Below are 18,340 nucleotides of genomic sequence, written 5' to 3' on the forward strand. Positions count from 1 at the left end.
AGAGATAATCAAGACCAGCACTGGGATAGAGATAATCAAGAACAGCACTGGCATAGAGATAATCAAGACCAGCACTGGGATAGAGATAATCAAGAACAGCACTGGGATAGAGATAATCAAGAACAGCACTGGCATAGAGATAATCAAGAACAGCACTGGGATAGAGATAATCAAGAACAGCACTGGGATAGAGATAATCAAGAACAGCACTGGGATAGGGATAATTAAGACCAGCAGGGCTAGAGATAATTAAGAACAGCAGGGGTAGAGATCATTAATTAAGACCAGCAGGGATAGAGATAATCAAGACCAGCAGGGATAGAGATAATCAAAACCAGCAAGGAAAGAGATAATCAAGGTTAGCTGGGATAGAGATAATCAAGACTAGCAGGGATAGAGATAATCAAGACTAGCAGGGATAGAGATAATCAAGGTTAGCTGGGATAGAGATAATCAAGACCAGCAGGGATAGAGATAATCAAGCCCTTAGTGTGTTGTGCTCTGTGTCTGGCAGAAGGCGGGAGGGAGGGGGTTTGTCCCAAAGTGACACACACGCACAAGAGTGCGCAAAGACGGCATGTCGGTGTGTCTTCTGTGTGCGGTCTGGTAGGCTGCTGTAGAAAGTAAGAGCTATGAAATGGACCTGTTTTGTGATGGGGGTTTTCGTGTTTTGTGCACCATGCAGTGAGGCGTGTGACGACGTGGCTACTGTTCTTCACCGCTCAGTGATGCGATAAAAGTGTTAAAATAAATAACTTTAAATACTTATATGACATATTAATAATAAACAACATGAATGTATAATACTGTTAAAGTTTAAAGCCAGGACATGCACACAAACTGTACACACTCAGACATGCACACAAACTGTACACATGCACACACTCAGACATGCACACAAACTGTACACATGCACACACTCAGACATGCACACAAATTGTACACATGCACACACTCAGACATGCACACAAACTGTACACATGCACACACTCAGACATGCACACAAATTGTACACATGCACACTGTACACACTCAGACATGCACACAAACTGTACACATGCACACAGTACACACATGCACACAACAAAACATACACACACTCAGACACACACACACACACACACACACACACACACACACACACACACACACACACACACACACACACACACACACACACACACACACACACACACACACACACACACACACACACACACACACACACACACACACACACACACACACACACACACACACACACACACACACACACACACACTCGTGGAGGCTCAAATTATATGATGTGTTGCTACTGGTTTCATTGATCAAATGCATTATGGAATCACCTGATATAAATATTCTAGAATATTCCACATTTTTCCCTTCCAATGCCGAATTTTGGAATCTCCACATTCCATCGTGGACAGAGACGGACGGTTCCCAAAGACAAGTCAATGTCCATATGAGAAGGAACAGTCCTCATTTCTTCCTCTTTCTCTTTCTTTCAATGGATTCCTTTCCAGTACTGTGTTATAATCATCTTCAATGTCAAATCAAATTTAAAAACCACAACAATGAAAATAAATAAAAACAAGTAAACAACATGAGGAAAACAATATTATGTACAAAAAAAAAAATATAACAATAAAACATTTAAATTAATAATACATTTATAACATCAGTAATAAAAACCCAATAGTTTTCTTTACCACAGTGAAAGATCATATATCAGAAACATCACAACTTCTTTCCCTGTCCCGGTCCCATGTTCCCTCTATGAACAAACGATTAGACAATTCCCATATTGAATCAGAGCAACCAATAGATCTACATGATACTGCCTTCTGAACGCAGCAGGAGTTATGAAGACAGATAGATATACTTGCCTATTCATTTGGTATAATGTCATATACACATGTATGTACACATAAATATGGATATAAAAGTGGAAGAGGATTGGAGGAGCTGTGCCTTCATTGGAGGGGAACGGAATCTTTTGAACAGAATGATTAGAACACAGATGGCCCATGCATGGTTCTCAGGATGGAATGTTCCCTTCGTTATCTTCCCCAAAATAAACAGACTTTGTAAAAATGGCAGACGGACTTTCTGACGTTGTGAGGCAGGGGAGCTCAGCGGAATTCCATCCTATTCTTCCGGAATTCCATCCCATTCTTCCAGTATTCCATCCCATTCTTCCAGAATTCCATCCCATTCTTCCGGAATTCCATCCCATTCTTCCGGAATTCCATCCCATTCTTCCGGAATTCCATCCCATTCTTCCGGAATTCCATCCCATCCTTCCGGAATTCCATCCCATTCTTCCAGAATTCCATCCCATTCTTCCAGAATTCCATCCTTCCGGATCCAGAGAGAGACAGTAAAACACATTGGACAACGGCTTGTTTTTTGTATTCTCAGTTGTCGTATCATCTTCTGAATAATAATTTATGCATGTCCCTTATTTTCTTTAAAAAAAAAGTAAAGTAAAATGATGATGATTTTTGCTTTATCTCCTTTTAAAACTCTTCCTCCATCTTGTACACCAAAAATATATGAGTGATGAGAACCATCATAAACTAATTGGAGTTACTATTTCCATAGCAATCAGGGTGGGCGTGGCAGGCCAGGTGGGCGGGCGGGGTTAGAACTGGGAGGCGGAGCTGGGGTCACACTGGAGTAGCCGCACGATAGAGGGATCACTTTTGGCACCTTTAATGAACTCTTCCAGTGACAGTTTACCTGGGGGGATGGAGAGAAAAGGGAAAGAGGGAAGTGTGTGAGAGAGAGAGAGAGAGAGAGAGAGAGAGAGAGAGAGAGAGAGAGAGAGAGAGAGAGAGAGAGAGCGAGAGACAGAGAGAGAGAGACAGAGAGCGAGAGCGAGAGAGAGACAGAGAGAGAGAGAGAGAGAGAGAGACAGAGAGAGAGAGAGAGGAGCGGAGAGAGAGAGAGAGAGACAGAGAGTGAGAGAGAGAGCGAGAGAGAGACAGAGAGAGAGAGACAGAGAGAGAGAGACAGAGAGAGAGAGAGAGAGAGAGCGAGAGAGAGACAGAGAGTGAGAGAGAGAGCGAGACAGAGAGAGAGAGACAGAGAGAGAGAGAGAGAGAGAGAGAGAGAGAGAGAGAGAGAGAGAGAGAGAGAGAGAGAGAGAGAGAGAGGAGAGGAGAGAGAGAGTGAGAGAGAGGAGCGGAGAGAGAGAGAGAGACAGCGAGTGAGAGAAAGGAAAAACGATACAGGGAGGGGAATGTTAAAATGAGAACAGAGGAGGAAGAGAAAGCGATAGGAGAACAGGAATTGAAAGAGAGTAAACGGAATAATTGAAATACTGCTCAGACACTCTCAAAACTGTAACATGACAGTGATCCCCACCCATTCTCCCCCATCCCTTGTCGCCCCCCTCTCTCACCATCATTATTGAGGTCCATCTGTCTGAAGATCTTGTCTGTTCTCTTCTCCGGCGTGGCCTCATCCTCTGGCATCTTCATCACAGATGACACCATCTTATAAATGGCCTGAGGAGAGAGGGAGGGAGCAAGTAAGCGAGGGAGGTAGGGAGAGGGATGGAGAGAGGGAGAGGGATGGAGGTAGGGAGAGGGATGGAGAGAGGTAGGGAGAGGGATGGAGGTAGGGAGAGGGATAGAAGTAGGGAGAGGGAGAAAGAGGTAGGGAGAGGGATGGAGGTAGGGAGAGAAAGGTAGGTAGGGAGAGGGAGGGAGGTAGGTAGGGAGAGGGAGAGAGAGAGGTAGGGAGAGGGATGGAGGTAGGGAGAGGGATGGAGGTAGGGAGAGAAAGGTAGGTAGGGAGAGGGATGGAGGTAGGTAGGGAGAGGGAGAGAGGGAGGTAGAGAGGGAGGGAGGTAGAGCGGGAGGGAGAGGGAGGGAGGTAGGGAGAGAGGTCGGTAGGGGGAGGGAGGTAGGTAGGGAGAGGGAAAGAGGGAGGGAGAGAGGTAGGGAGAGGGAGGGAGTTAGGGAGAGGGAGGGAGGTAGGGAGAGGGAAAGAGGGAGGGATATAGGGAGAGAGGGTGGGAGAGGGAGGTAGGTAGGGGGATAGGGAGAGGTAGAGAGAGAGATAGGGAGAGGGATGGAGGTAGGGAGAGGGATGGAGGTAGGGAGAGGGATGGAGGTAGGGAGAGGGAAAGAGGGAGGGATATAGGGAGAGAGGGTGGGAGAGGGAGGTAGGTAGGGGGAGAGGGAGGTAGGTAGGGGGATAGGGAGAGGGAGGTAGGTAGGGGGAGAGGGAGGGAGGTCAGGAGGGAGAGGGAGGGAGGTCAGGAGGGAGAGGGAGGGAGGTCAGGAGGGAGAGGGAGGTCAGGAGGGAGGTAGGGAGAGGGAAAGAGGGAGGGATATAGGGAGGGAGGGTGGGAGAGGAAGGTAGGTAGGGGGATAGGGAGAGGGAGGGAGGTCAGGAGGGAGAGGTAGAGAGCCACTTCTTCTTGTTTTTATCTGATAGGAGTGGAACCCAGTGTGGTCTTCTGCTGCAACAGCCCGTCTGTGACAAGGACAGACGAGTTGTGTTCCCAAGATGCCGTTCTGCACACCACTGTTGTACTGCGCTGTTATTTCCCTGTTTGTGGCCCATCTGTTAGCTTGCCCTATTCTTGCCATTCTTGCCAATTAGCTGTTTTTCGCCGACAGGACTGCTGCTGACTGGATGTTGTTTTGTTTGTCGCACCGAAACAGGAAACCCTAGACAGTGCCGTGCGTGAAAAGTCCAGGAAGTCAGTTGTTTCTGAGATCCTGGATCCGACATGCCCGGCGCAGAACGATCCGACCACACTCAAAAGGTCGCTTAGGTCACTAGTTTTGCCCCATTCTAACGTTCGAATGATGCCTGTCTGCCTGTTTTAATAAGCAACTACGGACATGTGACTGTCTGCAGGAGTGATCATTTTTCAGTGAACGGGGTGTTGTACCTGATAAGCTGGCCAGTGTAGGATAATAATAGCAATAGTTAAATAGGATAGGCCTTGACTAGAATGCAGTATATGATTTGAACAGTGTGTAAACCAGTGTTACATACGGTGGGGCAAAAAAGTATTTAGTCAGCCACCAATTGTGCAAGTTCTCCCACTTAAAAAGATAAGAGAGGCCTGTAATTTTCATCATAGGTACACTTCAACTATGACAGACAAAAAGAGGGGAAAAAATCCAGAAAATCACATTGTAGGATTTTTAATGAATTTATTAGCAAATTTAGGTGGAAAATAAGCATTTGGTCACCTACAAAAAAGCAAGATTTCTTCTTTAAGAGGCTCCTCTGTCCTCCACTCGTTACCTGTATTAATGGCACCTGTTTAAACTTGTTATCAGTATAAAAGACACCTGTCCACAACCTCAAAGAGTCACACTCCAAAATCCACTATGGCCAAGACCAAAGAGCTGTCAAAGGACACCAGAAACAAAATTGTAGACCTGCACCAGGCTGGGAATTCTGAATCTGCAATAGGTAAGCAGCTTGGTTGGAGCAATTATTAGGAAATGGAAGACATACAAGACCACTGATAATCTCCCTCGATCTAGGGCTCCACGCAAGATCTCACCCCGTGGGGTCAAAATGATCACAAGAACGGTGAGCAAAAATCCCAGAACCACACGGGGGGACCTAGTGAATGACCTGCAGAGAGCTGGGACCAAAGTAACAAAGCCTACCATCAGCAAGGGCATTGAAGATGAAACGTGGCTGGGTCTTTCAGCATGACAATGATCCCAAACACACTGCCGGGTAACGAAGGAGTGGCTTCGTAAAAAACATTTCAAGGTCCTGGAGTGGGCTAGCCAGTCTCCAGATCTCAACCCCATAGAAAATCTTTGGAGGGAGTTGAAAGTCCGTATTGCTCAGCAACAGCCCCAAAACATCACAGCTCTAGAGGAGATCTGCATGGAGGAATGGGCCAAAATACCAGCAACAGTGTGTGAAAACCATGTGAAGACTTACAGAAAACGTTTGACCTCTGTCATTGCCAACAAAGGGTATATAACAAAGTATTGAGATAAACTTTTGTTATTGTCCAAATACTTATTTCCACCATAATTTGCAAATAAATTCATAAAAAAATCCTACAATGTGATTTTCTGGATTTTTTTTCTCATTTTGTCTGTCATAGTTGAAGTGTACCTATGATGGAAATTACAGGCCTCTCTCATCTTTTTAAGTGGGAGAACTTGCATAATTGGTGGCTGACTAAATACTTTTTGCCCCACTGTGTAACTATGTACATAGGGCAGCAGTCTCTAAGGTACAGGGCAGGAAACTGGGCGGATGCCGGCTAGTGGAGACTGTTTAACTGTCATGTTTTGTCTTATATCATCTTGTCATTTTGCTTTTCCTTCTGTTCGTTTTCCCCCTGCTGGTCTTTTTAGGTTCGTTCCCCTTTTTCTCTCTTCCTTCCTCTCTCTCTTCTCTCTATCGTTCCGTTCCTGCTCCCAGCTGTTCCTATTCCCCTAATCAATCATTTAGTCTTCCCACACCTGTTCCTTATCTTTTCCCCTGATTAGAGTCCCTATTTCTTCCCTTGTTTTCCGTTCCTGTCCTGTCGGATCCTTGTCTATTGTTCACCGTGCTGTGTCTATGTATCGCCCTGTCGTGTCGTGTTTCCCTCAGATGCTGCGTGGTGAGCAGGTGTCTGAGTCTGCTACGTTCAAGTGCCTTCCCGAGGCAACCTGCAGTTCTTGATCAAGTCTCCAGTCTGTTCTCGTCATTACGAGTAGAATTATGCCTTTTGATTGTAAAGTTACTTTACTGGATTAAAGACTCTGTTTTCGCCAAGTCGCTTTTGGGTCCTCATTCACCTGCATAACAGAAGGATCCGACCAAGAATGGACCCAGCGACTATGGATTCTCTCTACTCTACTCTCGAGTTCCAGGGAGCGATGCTCGGCAGACACGAGCAGGAATTGTCTGCTGCTCGGCATGCCGTTGAGACCCTGGCCGCTCAGGTCTCCGACCTCTCAGGACAGTATCAGAGTCTTCGTCTCGTGTCACCAGCTACTTCCGGTTCTTCCGAGCCTCTGGAACCTAGGGTTAATAACCCACCATGTTATTCTGGGCAGCCCACTGAGTGCCGCTCCTTTCTCACCCAGTGTGATATAGTGTTCTCTCTCCAACCCAACACATACTCAAGAGAGAGAGCTCGGATTGCCTACGTCATATCACTCCTTACTGGTCGGGCTCGGCAGTGGGGCACAGCTATCTGGGAGGCAAGCGCTGAGTGTACTAACAATTATCTGAACTTTAAAGAGGAGATGATAAGGGTTTTTGATCGCTCAGTTTTTGGGAAAGAAGCTTCCTGGTCCCTGTCTTCCCTATGTCAAGGTAATCGATCCATAACGGATTACTCTATAGAGTTTCGCACTCTTGCTGCCTCCAGTAACTGGAACGAGCAGGCGTTGCTCGCTCGTTTTCTGGAGGGACTCCACGCTAAGGTTAAGGATGAGATTCTCTCTCGGGAGGTTCCATCCAGCGTGGATTCTTTGATTGAACTCGCTATTCGCATTGAACGACGGGTAGATCTTCGTCACCGAGCTCATAGAAGAGAGCTCGCGTTAACTGTGTCTCCCCTCTCTCCGACACTACCGTCTTTCCCCACTGACTCAGGTGTTGAGCCCATGCAGCTGGGGGGTATTCCCATCTCGACTAAGGAGAGGGAACGGAGAATCACCAACCGCCTCTGTCTCTATTGCGGTTCCGCTGGTCATTTTGTCATTTCATGTCCAGTTAAAGGCCAGAGCTCATCAGTAAGCGGAGGGCGACTGATAAGCGCTACTAGACGGTCCTCTCCGTCAAGTACATGTACTACCTTACCGGTCCATCTACGCTGGACCGGATCGGCAGCTTCCTGCAGTGCATTAATAGACTCTGGGGCAGAGGGCTGTTTTATGGACGAAGCCTGGGCGCGGGAACATGACATTCCTCTCAGACAGTTAGGGAGCCCACGGTCATGTTTGCCTTGGATGGTAGTCCTCTCCCCAGTATATTATATGAAACACTACCTTTAACCCTCACTGTATCTGGTAACCATAGTGAGACCATTTCTTTTTTGATTTTTTGTTCACCTTTTACACCTGTTGTTTTGGGTCATCCCTGGCTAGTGTGTCATAATCCTTCTTTTGATTGGTCTAGTAATTCTATCCTTTCCTGGAACGTTTCTTGTCATGTGAAGTGTTTAATGTCTGCTATTTCTCCTGTTTGTTCTGTCCCCTCTTCTCAGGAGGAACCTGGTGATTTGACAGGAGTGCCGGAGGAGTATCATGGTCTGCGCACGGTCTTCAGTCGGTCCAGAACCAACTCCCTTCCTCCTCACCGGTCGTATGATTGTTGTCCTGTTCTCTTCAAGAAGCGTTTTGCATCCGCTCCTATCCTTGTTGCACCTGACGTCACTAAACCGTTTATTGTTGAGGTTGACGCGTCGGGGTGGGCGTGGGAGCCATTCTGTCCCAGCGCTCCGATACTGACGATGGGGTCCACCCTTGTGCGTATTTTTCTCATCGCCTGTCACCGTCGGAACGTAACTATGATGTGGCTAACCGCGAACTGCTCGCCATCCGTTTAGCCCTAGGCAAATGGCGACAGTGGTTGGAGGGGCGACCGTTCCTTTTGTCGTTTGGACTGACCAAGAGAACCTTGAGTACATCTGTTCTGCCAAACGACTGAATGCGCGTCATGCCCGTTGGGCGTTGTTTTTCGCTCGTTTCGAATTCGTTATTTCTTATTGCCCGGGTACTAAGAACACCAAGCCTCATGCTTTATCCCGTCTCTTTAGTTCTTCTGTGGCTTCTACCGATCCCGAGGGGATCCTTCCTGTTGGGCGTGTTGTCGGGTTGACTGTCTGGGGAATTGAGAGACAGGTTAAGCAAGCACTCACGCACACTGCGTCGCGCGCGCTTGCCCTAGTAACCTTCTTTTCGTTCCTGTTTCTACTCGTCTGGCTGTTCTTCAGTGGGCTCACTCTGCCAATTTAGCTGGCCATCCCGGCGTTCGGGGTACGCTTGCTTCTATTCGCCAGCGGTTTTGGTGGCCTACTCAGGAGCGTGACACGCGCCGTTTCGTGGCTGCGTGTTCAGACTGCGCGCAGAAGAAGTCTGGTAATTTTTTTTCTGCTTCTGCTCCTGGTCTTGCTGGGTCTCAGTCTGTTCCCTGCCATCGCATCTCTCCTGTTCTTGTTCCTGCCCTTGCTGTGTCTCAGTCTGTCCCTAGTTGTTACTCTCCTGGCCTGTTTGGTCCTGTTTGCTCTAAAGCTTTCAGTTCTCTACCCGTGTCTCATTTTTTTTTTAGAGTAGTACCCTAGTTTCCCTTTTTATCGTTTTTCGTTACGGTCCTGAGGAGAGGAGTTGGGTTCTTTCTCGGGACGTGCTGGACCGTTTGATCTATGATTTCCTCCGTTGCCGCCAGTGTTCCTCCTCGAGAGCGCCAGGAGACGCTCGGTGAGTGGGGGGGTACTGTCATGTTTTGTCTTATATCATCTTGTCATTTTGCTTTTCCTTCTGTTCGTTTTCCCCCTGCTGGTCTTTTTAGGTTCGTTCCCCTTTTTCTCTCTTCCTTCCTCTCTCTCTTCTCTCTATTGTTCCGTTCCTGCTCCCAGCTGTTCCTATTCCCCTAATCAATCATTTAGTCTTCCCACACCTGTTCCTTATCTTTTCCCCTGATTAGAGTCCCTATTTCTTCCCTTGTTTTCCGTTCCTGTCCTGTCGGATCCTTGTCTATTGTTCACCGTGCTGTGTCTATGTATCGCCCTGTCGTGTCGTGTTTCCCTCAGATGCTGCGTGGTGAGCAGGTGTCTGAGTCTGCTACGTTCAAGTGCCTTCCCGAGGCAACCTGCAGTTCTTGATCAAGTCTCCAGTCTGTTCTCGTCATTACGAGTAGAATTATGCCTTTTGATTGTAAAGTTACTTTACTGGATTAAAGACTCTGTTTTCGCCAAGTCGCTTTTGGGTCCTCATTCACCTGCATAACATTAACAGTCTGATGGCCTGGAGATAGAAGCTGTTTCTCAGTCTCTTTGTCCCAGGTTTGATGCACCTGTACTGTCACCATCTTCTAGATGGTAGCGGGGTGAACAGGCAGTGACCCGGGTGGTTGAGGTCCTTAATGATCTACTTCGCCTTCCTGTGACACCGAGTGCTGTAGATGTCCTGAAGAGCAGGCAGTGTGCCTCCGATGATGAGTTTGGCTGATCACACCATCCTCTGGAGAGCAGACGGTGCAGTTGCCGTACCAGGCGGTGATACAGCCCGACAGGATGCTCTCGATGGTGCTTCTATAGAAGTTTCTGAGGCTCTTGGTGGCCAAGCATAATTCCTTCAGCCTCCCGAGGAGCCGTTGCACCTTCTTCAACACACTGTCTGCGTGAATGGAACATGTCAGATTGTCCAGTGATTTGCACTTGAAGCTTTTCACCCTCTCTTCTGTTTACAGTGTAACTCCCTTCTCTCTCTCTATAGCTCTCTCTCTCTCTCTCTCTCCACCCCCTTCATCACCCCACATCCATCTCCCTCTCTCTCTATAGCTATCTCTCTCTCTCCACCCCCTTCATCACCCCTCATCCATCTCTCTCTCTCTCAATCCCGCCATCCTCAGTGATAATATTTACATTTACATTTAAGTCATTTAGCAGACGCTCTTATCCAGAGCGACTTACAAATCTTGGCCTTTCCCTTCCCTCCCTTCTCCTCTCTCCTTTTCTTATTTCCTCTTTCTCGCCTCCTTTCCTCTCCCTCTCCTCTCCTCTGTCTCTCCTCCTCTCATTCAGCAAAGCAGAACCTCAGTGAGCCCGGGGATAATCCCAGTATTCTGCACACTCAGGGATAAACCCTGGTTAAATTTAACTCACTAATCCTGGAGCACACAGCGCTTGCAACCATACTGCTCTCAGTACAATACAGAACCATCTCTCTCTTTCTTTCTTTTCCCCATTTTAATCTATTCTCTCCACCCGTTTTCCTTCTCTTTCTCAAACTTTCCCTATATCTATGTACCCCAATCTGTTTCTTTCTCACTCTCTCTTGTAACTGTCTCCTAAACTGGTAACGACTTCCCAGTTCCAACAAGAACCACACAACACCGTAATTCCCGACCCAAAATATTCATGACCAACCCTACGTAACCTCTTCACTGGCCAGCTGACGCAACAATGCTGATGTCACAGGTGTGGCTAATTGCCTTCCCACTGGGCACACACTGATTGAATCAATGTTGTTTATAGGTAATTTCAATGAAATTAAGTTGAATCAAATGCAGAATAGACTTTGAATTGATGTCTGTGCCCAGTGGGCTATAATCAAGCCAGAAATTTCATTGGTTCATTGACAAATTAGTTGTTGTTGTTGTGTGTGTTTCCCTCTGTTTGAGGTGTGATATTTATTATCATTATTGTCACCAAAGCCCCATATACTACCCACCACTGCGAGCTGTATGCTCTCGTTGGCTGGCCCTCGCTTCATACTCGTCGCCAAACCCACTGGCTCCATATCATCTACAAGACCCTGCTAGGTAAAGTCCCCCCTTATCTCAGCTCGCTGGTCACCATAGCAGCACCCACCTGTAGCACGCGCTCCAGCAGGGATATCTCTCTGGTCACCCCCAAAACCAATTCTTACTTTGGCCGCCTCTCCTTCCAGTTCTCTCCTGCCAATGACTGGAACGAACAACAAAAATCTCTGAAACTGGAAGCACTTACAGTGCCTTGCGAAAGTATTCGGCCCCCTTGAACTTTGCGACCTTTTGCCACATTTCAGGCTTCAAACATAAAGATATACAACTGTATTTTTTTGTGAAGAATCAACAACAAGTGGGACACAATCATGAAGTGGAACGACATTTATTGGATATTTCAAACTTTTTTAACAAATCAAAAACTGAAAAATTGGGCGTGCAAAATTATTCAGCCCCTTTACTTTCAGTGCAGCAAACTCTCTCCAGAAGTTCAGTGAGGATCTCTGAATGATCCAATGTTGACCTAAATGACTAATGATGATAAATACAATCCACCTGTGTGTAATCAAGTCTCCGTATAAATGCACCTGCACTGTGATAGTCTCAGAGGTCCGTTAGAGCCTGAAATGTGGCAAAAGGTCGCAAAGTTCAAGGGGGCCGAATACTTTTGCAAGGCACTGTATCTCCCTCACTAGCTTTAAGCACCAGCTGTCAGAGCAGCTCACAGATTACTGCACCTGTACATAGCCCATCTATAATTTAGCCCAAACAAATACCTCTCCCCCTACTGTATTTATTTATTTATTTAGCTCCTTTATTTCTATCTCTACTTTGCTCATTCTACCACTGCAAATCTACCGTTCCAGTGTTTTACTTGCTATATTGTATTTACTTCGCCACCATGGCCTTTTTTGCCTTTACCTCCCTTCTCACCTCATTTGCTCACATCGTATATAGAATTGTTTATACTGTATTATTGACTGTATGTTTGTTTTACTCCATGTGTAACTCTGTGTTGTTGTATGTATCGAACTGCTTTGCTTTATCTTGGCCAGGTCGCAATTGTAAATGAGAACTTGTTCTCAACTTGCCTACCTGGTTAAATAAAGGTGTTCTGAACTAGTCCTACCTGGTTAAATAAAGGTGTTCTGAACTAGTCCTACCTGGTTAAATAAAGGTGTTCTCAACTAGTCCTACCTGGTTAAATAAAGGTGTTCTCAACTTGCCTATCTGGTTAAATAAAGGTGAAATAAATCAAATAGTCCAGATGGTTTGAGGTGAACGTTTTCAGTTGTAGCAGTAAGATAGTGGATGCAGTTCTACCAATCAAGCGATGAGGTACCTTAACCTGTTGCGACGAGCAATCCCGTATCCGGGTTCTTAAGTATAGCCTCAAGCTCATTACGCAACGTTAACTATTCATGAAAATCGCAAATTAAATGAAATAAATATATTGGCTCTCAAGCTTAGCTTTTTGTTAACAACGCTGTCATCTCAGATTTTCAAAATATGCTTTTCAACCATAGCTACACAAGCATTTGTGTAAGAGTATTGATAGCTAGCATAGCATTAAGCCTAGCATTCAGCAGGCAACATTTTCACAAAAACAAGACAGGCATTCAAATAAAATAATTTACCTTTGAGGAACTTCAGATGTTTTTAATGAGGAGACTCTCAGTTAGATAGCAAATGTTCAGTTTTTCCCAAAATATTATTTGTGTAGGAGAAATCGCTCAGTTTTGTTCATCACGTTTGGCTGAGAAAAAACCCCGAAAATTCAGTCATTAACCTGTTACTCCTACCCCCTACTTTTTTGAACATTCTGTTAAAAATCACGCAACATTTCAGCGCCCTGCTGCTCATGCCAGGAATATAGTATATGCATATGATTAGTATGTGTGGATAGAAAAGACTCAGACGTTTATAAAACTGGTTAAATCCCGGCTGTGACTATAACAGAACGTGCGTTTCATCGAAAAACGCAGGAAAATCTGATCACTGAAAATTGGAAAATATATCAATGCGCCACTTGCATGTATTGTCTATGGGAAAGCAAATTACCTGGAGCCGAAATTGCAATTCCTACAGCTTCCACACGATGTCAACAGTCTTGTCATTTGCCTAGGCTTTCTTTCTTGGTCAAACGAAGAAGAGACAGCCCATTTCTTCAGGTCTCGGACCGGATATTTTGGTTGAGATTTAACCGGACTTATTTCCAGACGTACCCCTATAGAATATATACATATATATACAGCGCCTCGTGATCAATTTGATCGCTTATTAACGTTTACTAATACCTAAAGTTGCATTACAAAAGTATTTCGAAGTGTTTTGTGAAAGTTTATCATCGACTTTTTTAATTTAAAAAAATGACGTTACGTTATAAGACAATTTTTTTCTGTTTATCGCACAGTCTTCATAGATCGATATCTAGGCTATATATGGACCGATTTAATTGAAAAAAAGACCCAATAGTGATTATGGGACATCTAGGAGTGCCAACAAAGAAGATGGTCAAAGGTAATGAATGTTTTATATTTTATTTGTGCGGTTTGTGTAGCGACGACTATGCTAATTATTTTGTTTACGTCCCCTGCGGATCTTTTGGGGTGTTACATGCTATCAGATAATAGCTTCTCATGCTTTCGCCGAAAAGCATTTAAAAAATCTGACTTGTTGCCTGGATTCACAACGAGTGTAGCTTTAATTCAATACCCTGCATGTGTATTTTAATGAACGTTGTATTGTATATTTTCAGGATGTCCATGTGGTCAATGACCGGTAATTCTCAGAGTAAAAGGGACAATACTAGGCTCACGCCATACGACACAGGGTTGAACGCAGATTTCTGTTTTAACGCTCTCGCTTCCTGAATGCCGACGTTGCAAAGATTCTACTTTTATTTTCTATCTAAATACAAAGCTGGAATCACCCAGGTCATGGAATCACCCAGGTCATGGAATCACCCAGGTCATGGAATCACCCAGGTCATGGAATCACTCAGGTCATGGAATCACCCAGGTCATGGAATCACTCAGGTCATGGAATCACCCAGGTCATGGAATCACCCAGGTCATGGAATCACCCAGGTCATGTAATCACTCAGGTCATGGAATCACCCAGGTCATGGAATCACCCAGGTCATGGTTTAAAAAGGCTTATTTTTTTAGGAAAGTTACTTTTTTCTTTCTCTTCGCGTGATAATCTGGCCAATGACACATAGAGCGGGTGGTGACGACGGCCCAGTACATCACTGGGACCGTGCTGCCACCCATCCAGGACATCTACTACTTGGAAGTACGAGCTGTTCACTCCCTTACCGTCTGGCCGACGTGGCTGGGGGGCGTGGGGTCCTTGATTATGTGTGGGGTCTGTCACCCTATGGGCCCTAGTGAAGTTCTTCTGTAGGATCTCCATCATGACTGATGTGTCTATTCTCCTGTAGGATCTCCATCATGACTGATGTGTCTATTGTCCTGTAGGATCAATCAAACTGTCACGCCTTGACCATAGTTTGCTTTGTATGTTTCTATGTTTTGTTTGGTCAGGGTGTGAGCTGAGTGGGCATTCTATGTTGTGTGTCTAGTTTGTCTGTTTCTGTGTTTGGGCCTGATATGGTTCTCAATCAGAGGCAGGTGTTAGTCATTGTCTCTGATTGGGAGCCATATTTAGGTAGCCCTGTTTGGTGTTGGGTTTTGTGGGTGATTGTTCCTGTCTTTGTGTTTGTTACACCAGAATGGGCTGTTTTTTTTTTTTTCACATTTCTTGTTTTGTATATTGTTCATTTATCATCTTCATGAAAGATGAATCACAATAACCACGCTGCGTTTTGGTCCGCTTCTCTTTCACCAGAAGAATCCCGTGACACAAACTGAAATGTCATTCGTACATCCCTTTTTCACATCGGCAGTGCTTTACAGAAACCCGGCCTAAAACCCCAAAGAGCAAAGCAATGCAGAGGAAGAAGCACGATGGCTAAGAACAACTACCTAGGAGGCAGGAACCTAGGAAGAAACCTAGAGAGGAAGCAGGAGGAAGTATTCAACCACATTTAAATGAGAAACATTGATTACTAAAACGAGCTGGGCAAGCTGGAGCAGAAACTGAAGTGGACCTCCTCACCTGTACGACCTCCACCAGGACTACAAATCCCATGTCTCACCTGTACGACCTCCACCAGGACTACAAATCCCATGTCTCACCTGTACGATCTCCAACATCTCATCACGGCTGATGTACCCATTCCCATCCAAGTCATACATGCTGAAGGCCCACTTCAGTTTCTGCTCCAGCTTTCCCCGTGACGTGACACTCAGCGCGATGATGAACTCCCGGAAGTCGATGGTGCCATCGTTGTTGGTATCGAACGTTCGGAAGACGTGCTCGGCGAACTTGGAGGCATCTCCGTACGGGAAGAAGTTGGCGTAGATCTTCTTGAACTCCTCCACGTTCAGGTTGCCGCTGGGACAGTCCTTCAGAAAGCCCTAAGAAGAGATAGAGAGAGAGTGTGAGAAAGAGAGAACAGAGAGAGACAGAGAGAGAGTGTGAGAAAGAGAGAACAGAGAGAGACAGAGAGAGAGTGTGAGAAAGAGAGAACAGAGAGAGAGAAAGAGAGAGAAAGAGAGAACAGAGAGAGAGAGAGAGAGAGAGAACAGAGAGAACAGAGAGAGAACAGAAAGAGAGAGAGAGAGACCTTTTGTAGCCCTCGGTCCATTGCCAACCCCAGCAGATAGTACATCATTCTCTGAAAACAGACTTTATGTCCAGCATCCATCACGTTCCAGGCTTTATTAGTCGTATTTACAGTATACACGCAGTACACACCATCCAACCCAATGTTGACTTGCATGTTCCCTCTTAACAACTAAACAACAATAAGAACATATAAAATATAAGAAGAGGAACTTAAGGTAAATGGTTCAGTAGAATAGAACATTTTTATTATAAATACAATAAAATAATAAACATTTGAGCACAAGTATAAATCAAATCAAATGTGATTTGTCACATACAGGTGTAGACTAACAGTGAAATGCTTCTTAAACTTATGGATCCTTTTCCAACAATACAGAGTTAAGATAAAGATTATTTTTAAATACATAAACAAATGAATATAGTGACATGAGGAATAAATACACAGTGAACAACGAATAATAATAACAAATAAAAGTAACATGTGGAACACAAATCAAATCAAACTGTATTTCTAACATACAACGTGCTGTAGACCTGTACTCCCTGACGAAGGCCATGCAGCTAAAACACATTTTTAAACTTAAAAAGTTTAGGAAGTAGAAAGTACCATGGCTATATACAGGAAGTAGAAAGTACCATGGCTATGTACAGGAAGTAGAAAGTACCATGGCTATATACAGGAAGTAGAAAGTACCATGGCTATATACAGGAAGTAGAAAGTACCATGGCTATATACAGGAAGTAGAAAGTACCATGGCTATATACAGGAAGTAGAAAGTACCATGGCTATATACAGGAAGTAGAAAGTACCATGGCTATATACAGGAAGTAGAAAGTACCATGGCTATATACAGGAAGTAGAAAGTACCATGGCTATATACAGGAAGTAGAAAGTACCATGGCAAAGTACAGGAAGTAGAAAGTACCATGGCTATATACAGGAAGTAGAAAGTACCATGGCTATGTACAGGAAGTAGAAAGTACCATGGCTATGTACAGGAAGTAGAAAGTACCATGGCTATATACAGGAAGTAGAAAGTACCATGGCTATATACAGGAAGTAGAAAGTACCATGGCTATATACAGGAAGTAGAAAGTACCATGGCTATATACAGGAAGTAGAAAGTACCATGGCAATATACAGGAAGTAGAAAGTACCATGGCTATATACAGGAAGTAGAAAGTACCATGGCTATATACATGGAGTACCAGCACCGAGGCGATGTGCAGGGGTACGCTATGATTGAGGTAGCTTTGAACATATATACAGAGCCTTCAGAAAGAATTCAGACCCCTTGACTTTTTCCACATTATCTTACATTACAGCCTTATTCTAAAATGGATGAAAAAAAAAATAATAAATCCTCATCAATCTACATACAATTCCCCCTTTTTGCAAATATCAAAAATAAAAACAGAAATTGAGCTCAGGTGCATCCTGTTTCCATTGATCATCCTTGAGATGTTTCTACAACTTGATTGGAGTCCACCTGTGGAAAATTCAATTGATTGGACATGATTTGGAAAGGCACACACCTGTCTATATAAAGGTCCAACAGTTGACCGTGCATGTCAGAGCAAATACCAAGTCATGAGGTTGAAGGAATTGTCTGTAGAGCTCCGAGACGGGATTGTGACGAGGCACAGATCTGGGGATGGGTACCAAAAATGTCTACAGCATTGAAGGTCCCCAAGAACACAGTGGCCTCCATCACTGTTAAATGGAAGAAGTTTGGAACCACCAAGACTCTTCCTAGAACTGCCCACCCAGCCAAACTGACCAATCAGGGGGAGAAAGGCCTTGGTCAGGGAGGTCACCAAGAGCCTGATGGTCACTCTGACAGAGCAAAGTTTGTGGTCATACGCACATCCTTAAAGACATAGGTGCTGAGCTAATGAAGAATACTAGTATAGAACAACTCCCTGACAGAGCTCCAGAGTTCCTCTGTGGAGATGGGAGAATCTTCCAGAAGGACAACCATCTCTCTACCAATCAGGCCTTTATGGTAGAGTGGCCAAGGAGAAGCCACTCCTCGGTAAAAGGCACATGACAGCCCGCTTGGAGTTTGCCAAAAGGCTCTGGATAAGAGCGTCTGCTAAATGACTTAAATGTAAATGTAATGTAATGGACCTAAAGGACTCTCAGACCATGAGAAACAAGATTCTCTAGTCTGATGAAACCAAGATTGAACTCTTTGCCCTGAATGCCAAGCAT

At 45.0% G+C, this 18,340-nt stretch overlaps 1 protein-coding gene across 1 annotated transcript in view; it reads right to left on the reverse strand.

The window, feature by feature from the left end:
• Positions 1 to 1,166: 1,166 nt before the first annotated feature.
• LOC124012041 (hippocalcin-like protein 1) overlaps positions 1,167 to 18,340 on the reverse strand; it is a 47,613-nt gene continuing 30,439 nt past the window's right edge. Inside the window, exons 3-5 of the mRNA XM_046325403.1 lie at positions 15,633 to 15,914; positions 3,410 to 3,515; positions 1,167 to 2,745 (exon numbers count right to left, since the gene is read on the reverse strand). Coding sequence (XP_046181359.1) covers positions 2,648 to 2,745; positions 3,410 to 3,515; positions 15,633 to 15,914 — 486 coding nt within the window. The 3' untranslated portion in view covers positions 1,167 to 2,647. The remainder of the gene's footprint in view (positions 2,746 to 3,409; positions 3,516 to 15,632; positions 15,915 to 18,340) is intronic.

Source organism: Oncorhynchus gorbuscha, linkage group LG24 (assembly GCF_021184085.1).
Source record: "Oncorhynchus gorbuscha isolate QuinsamMale2020 ecotype Even-year linkage group LG24, OgorEven_v1.0, whole genome shotgun sequence".
Classification (NCBI taxonomy): Eukaryota; Metazoa; Chordata; class Actinopteri; order Salmoniformes; family Salmonidae; genus Oncorhynchus; species Oncorhynchus gorbuscha.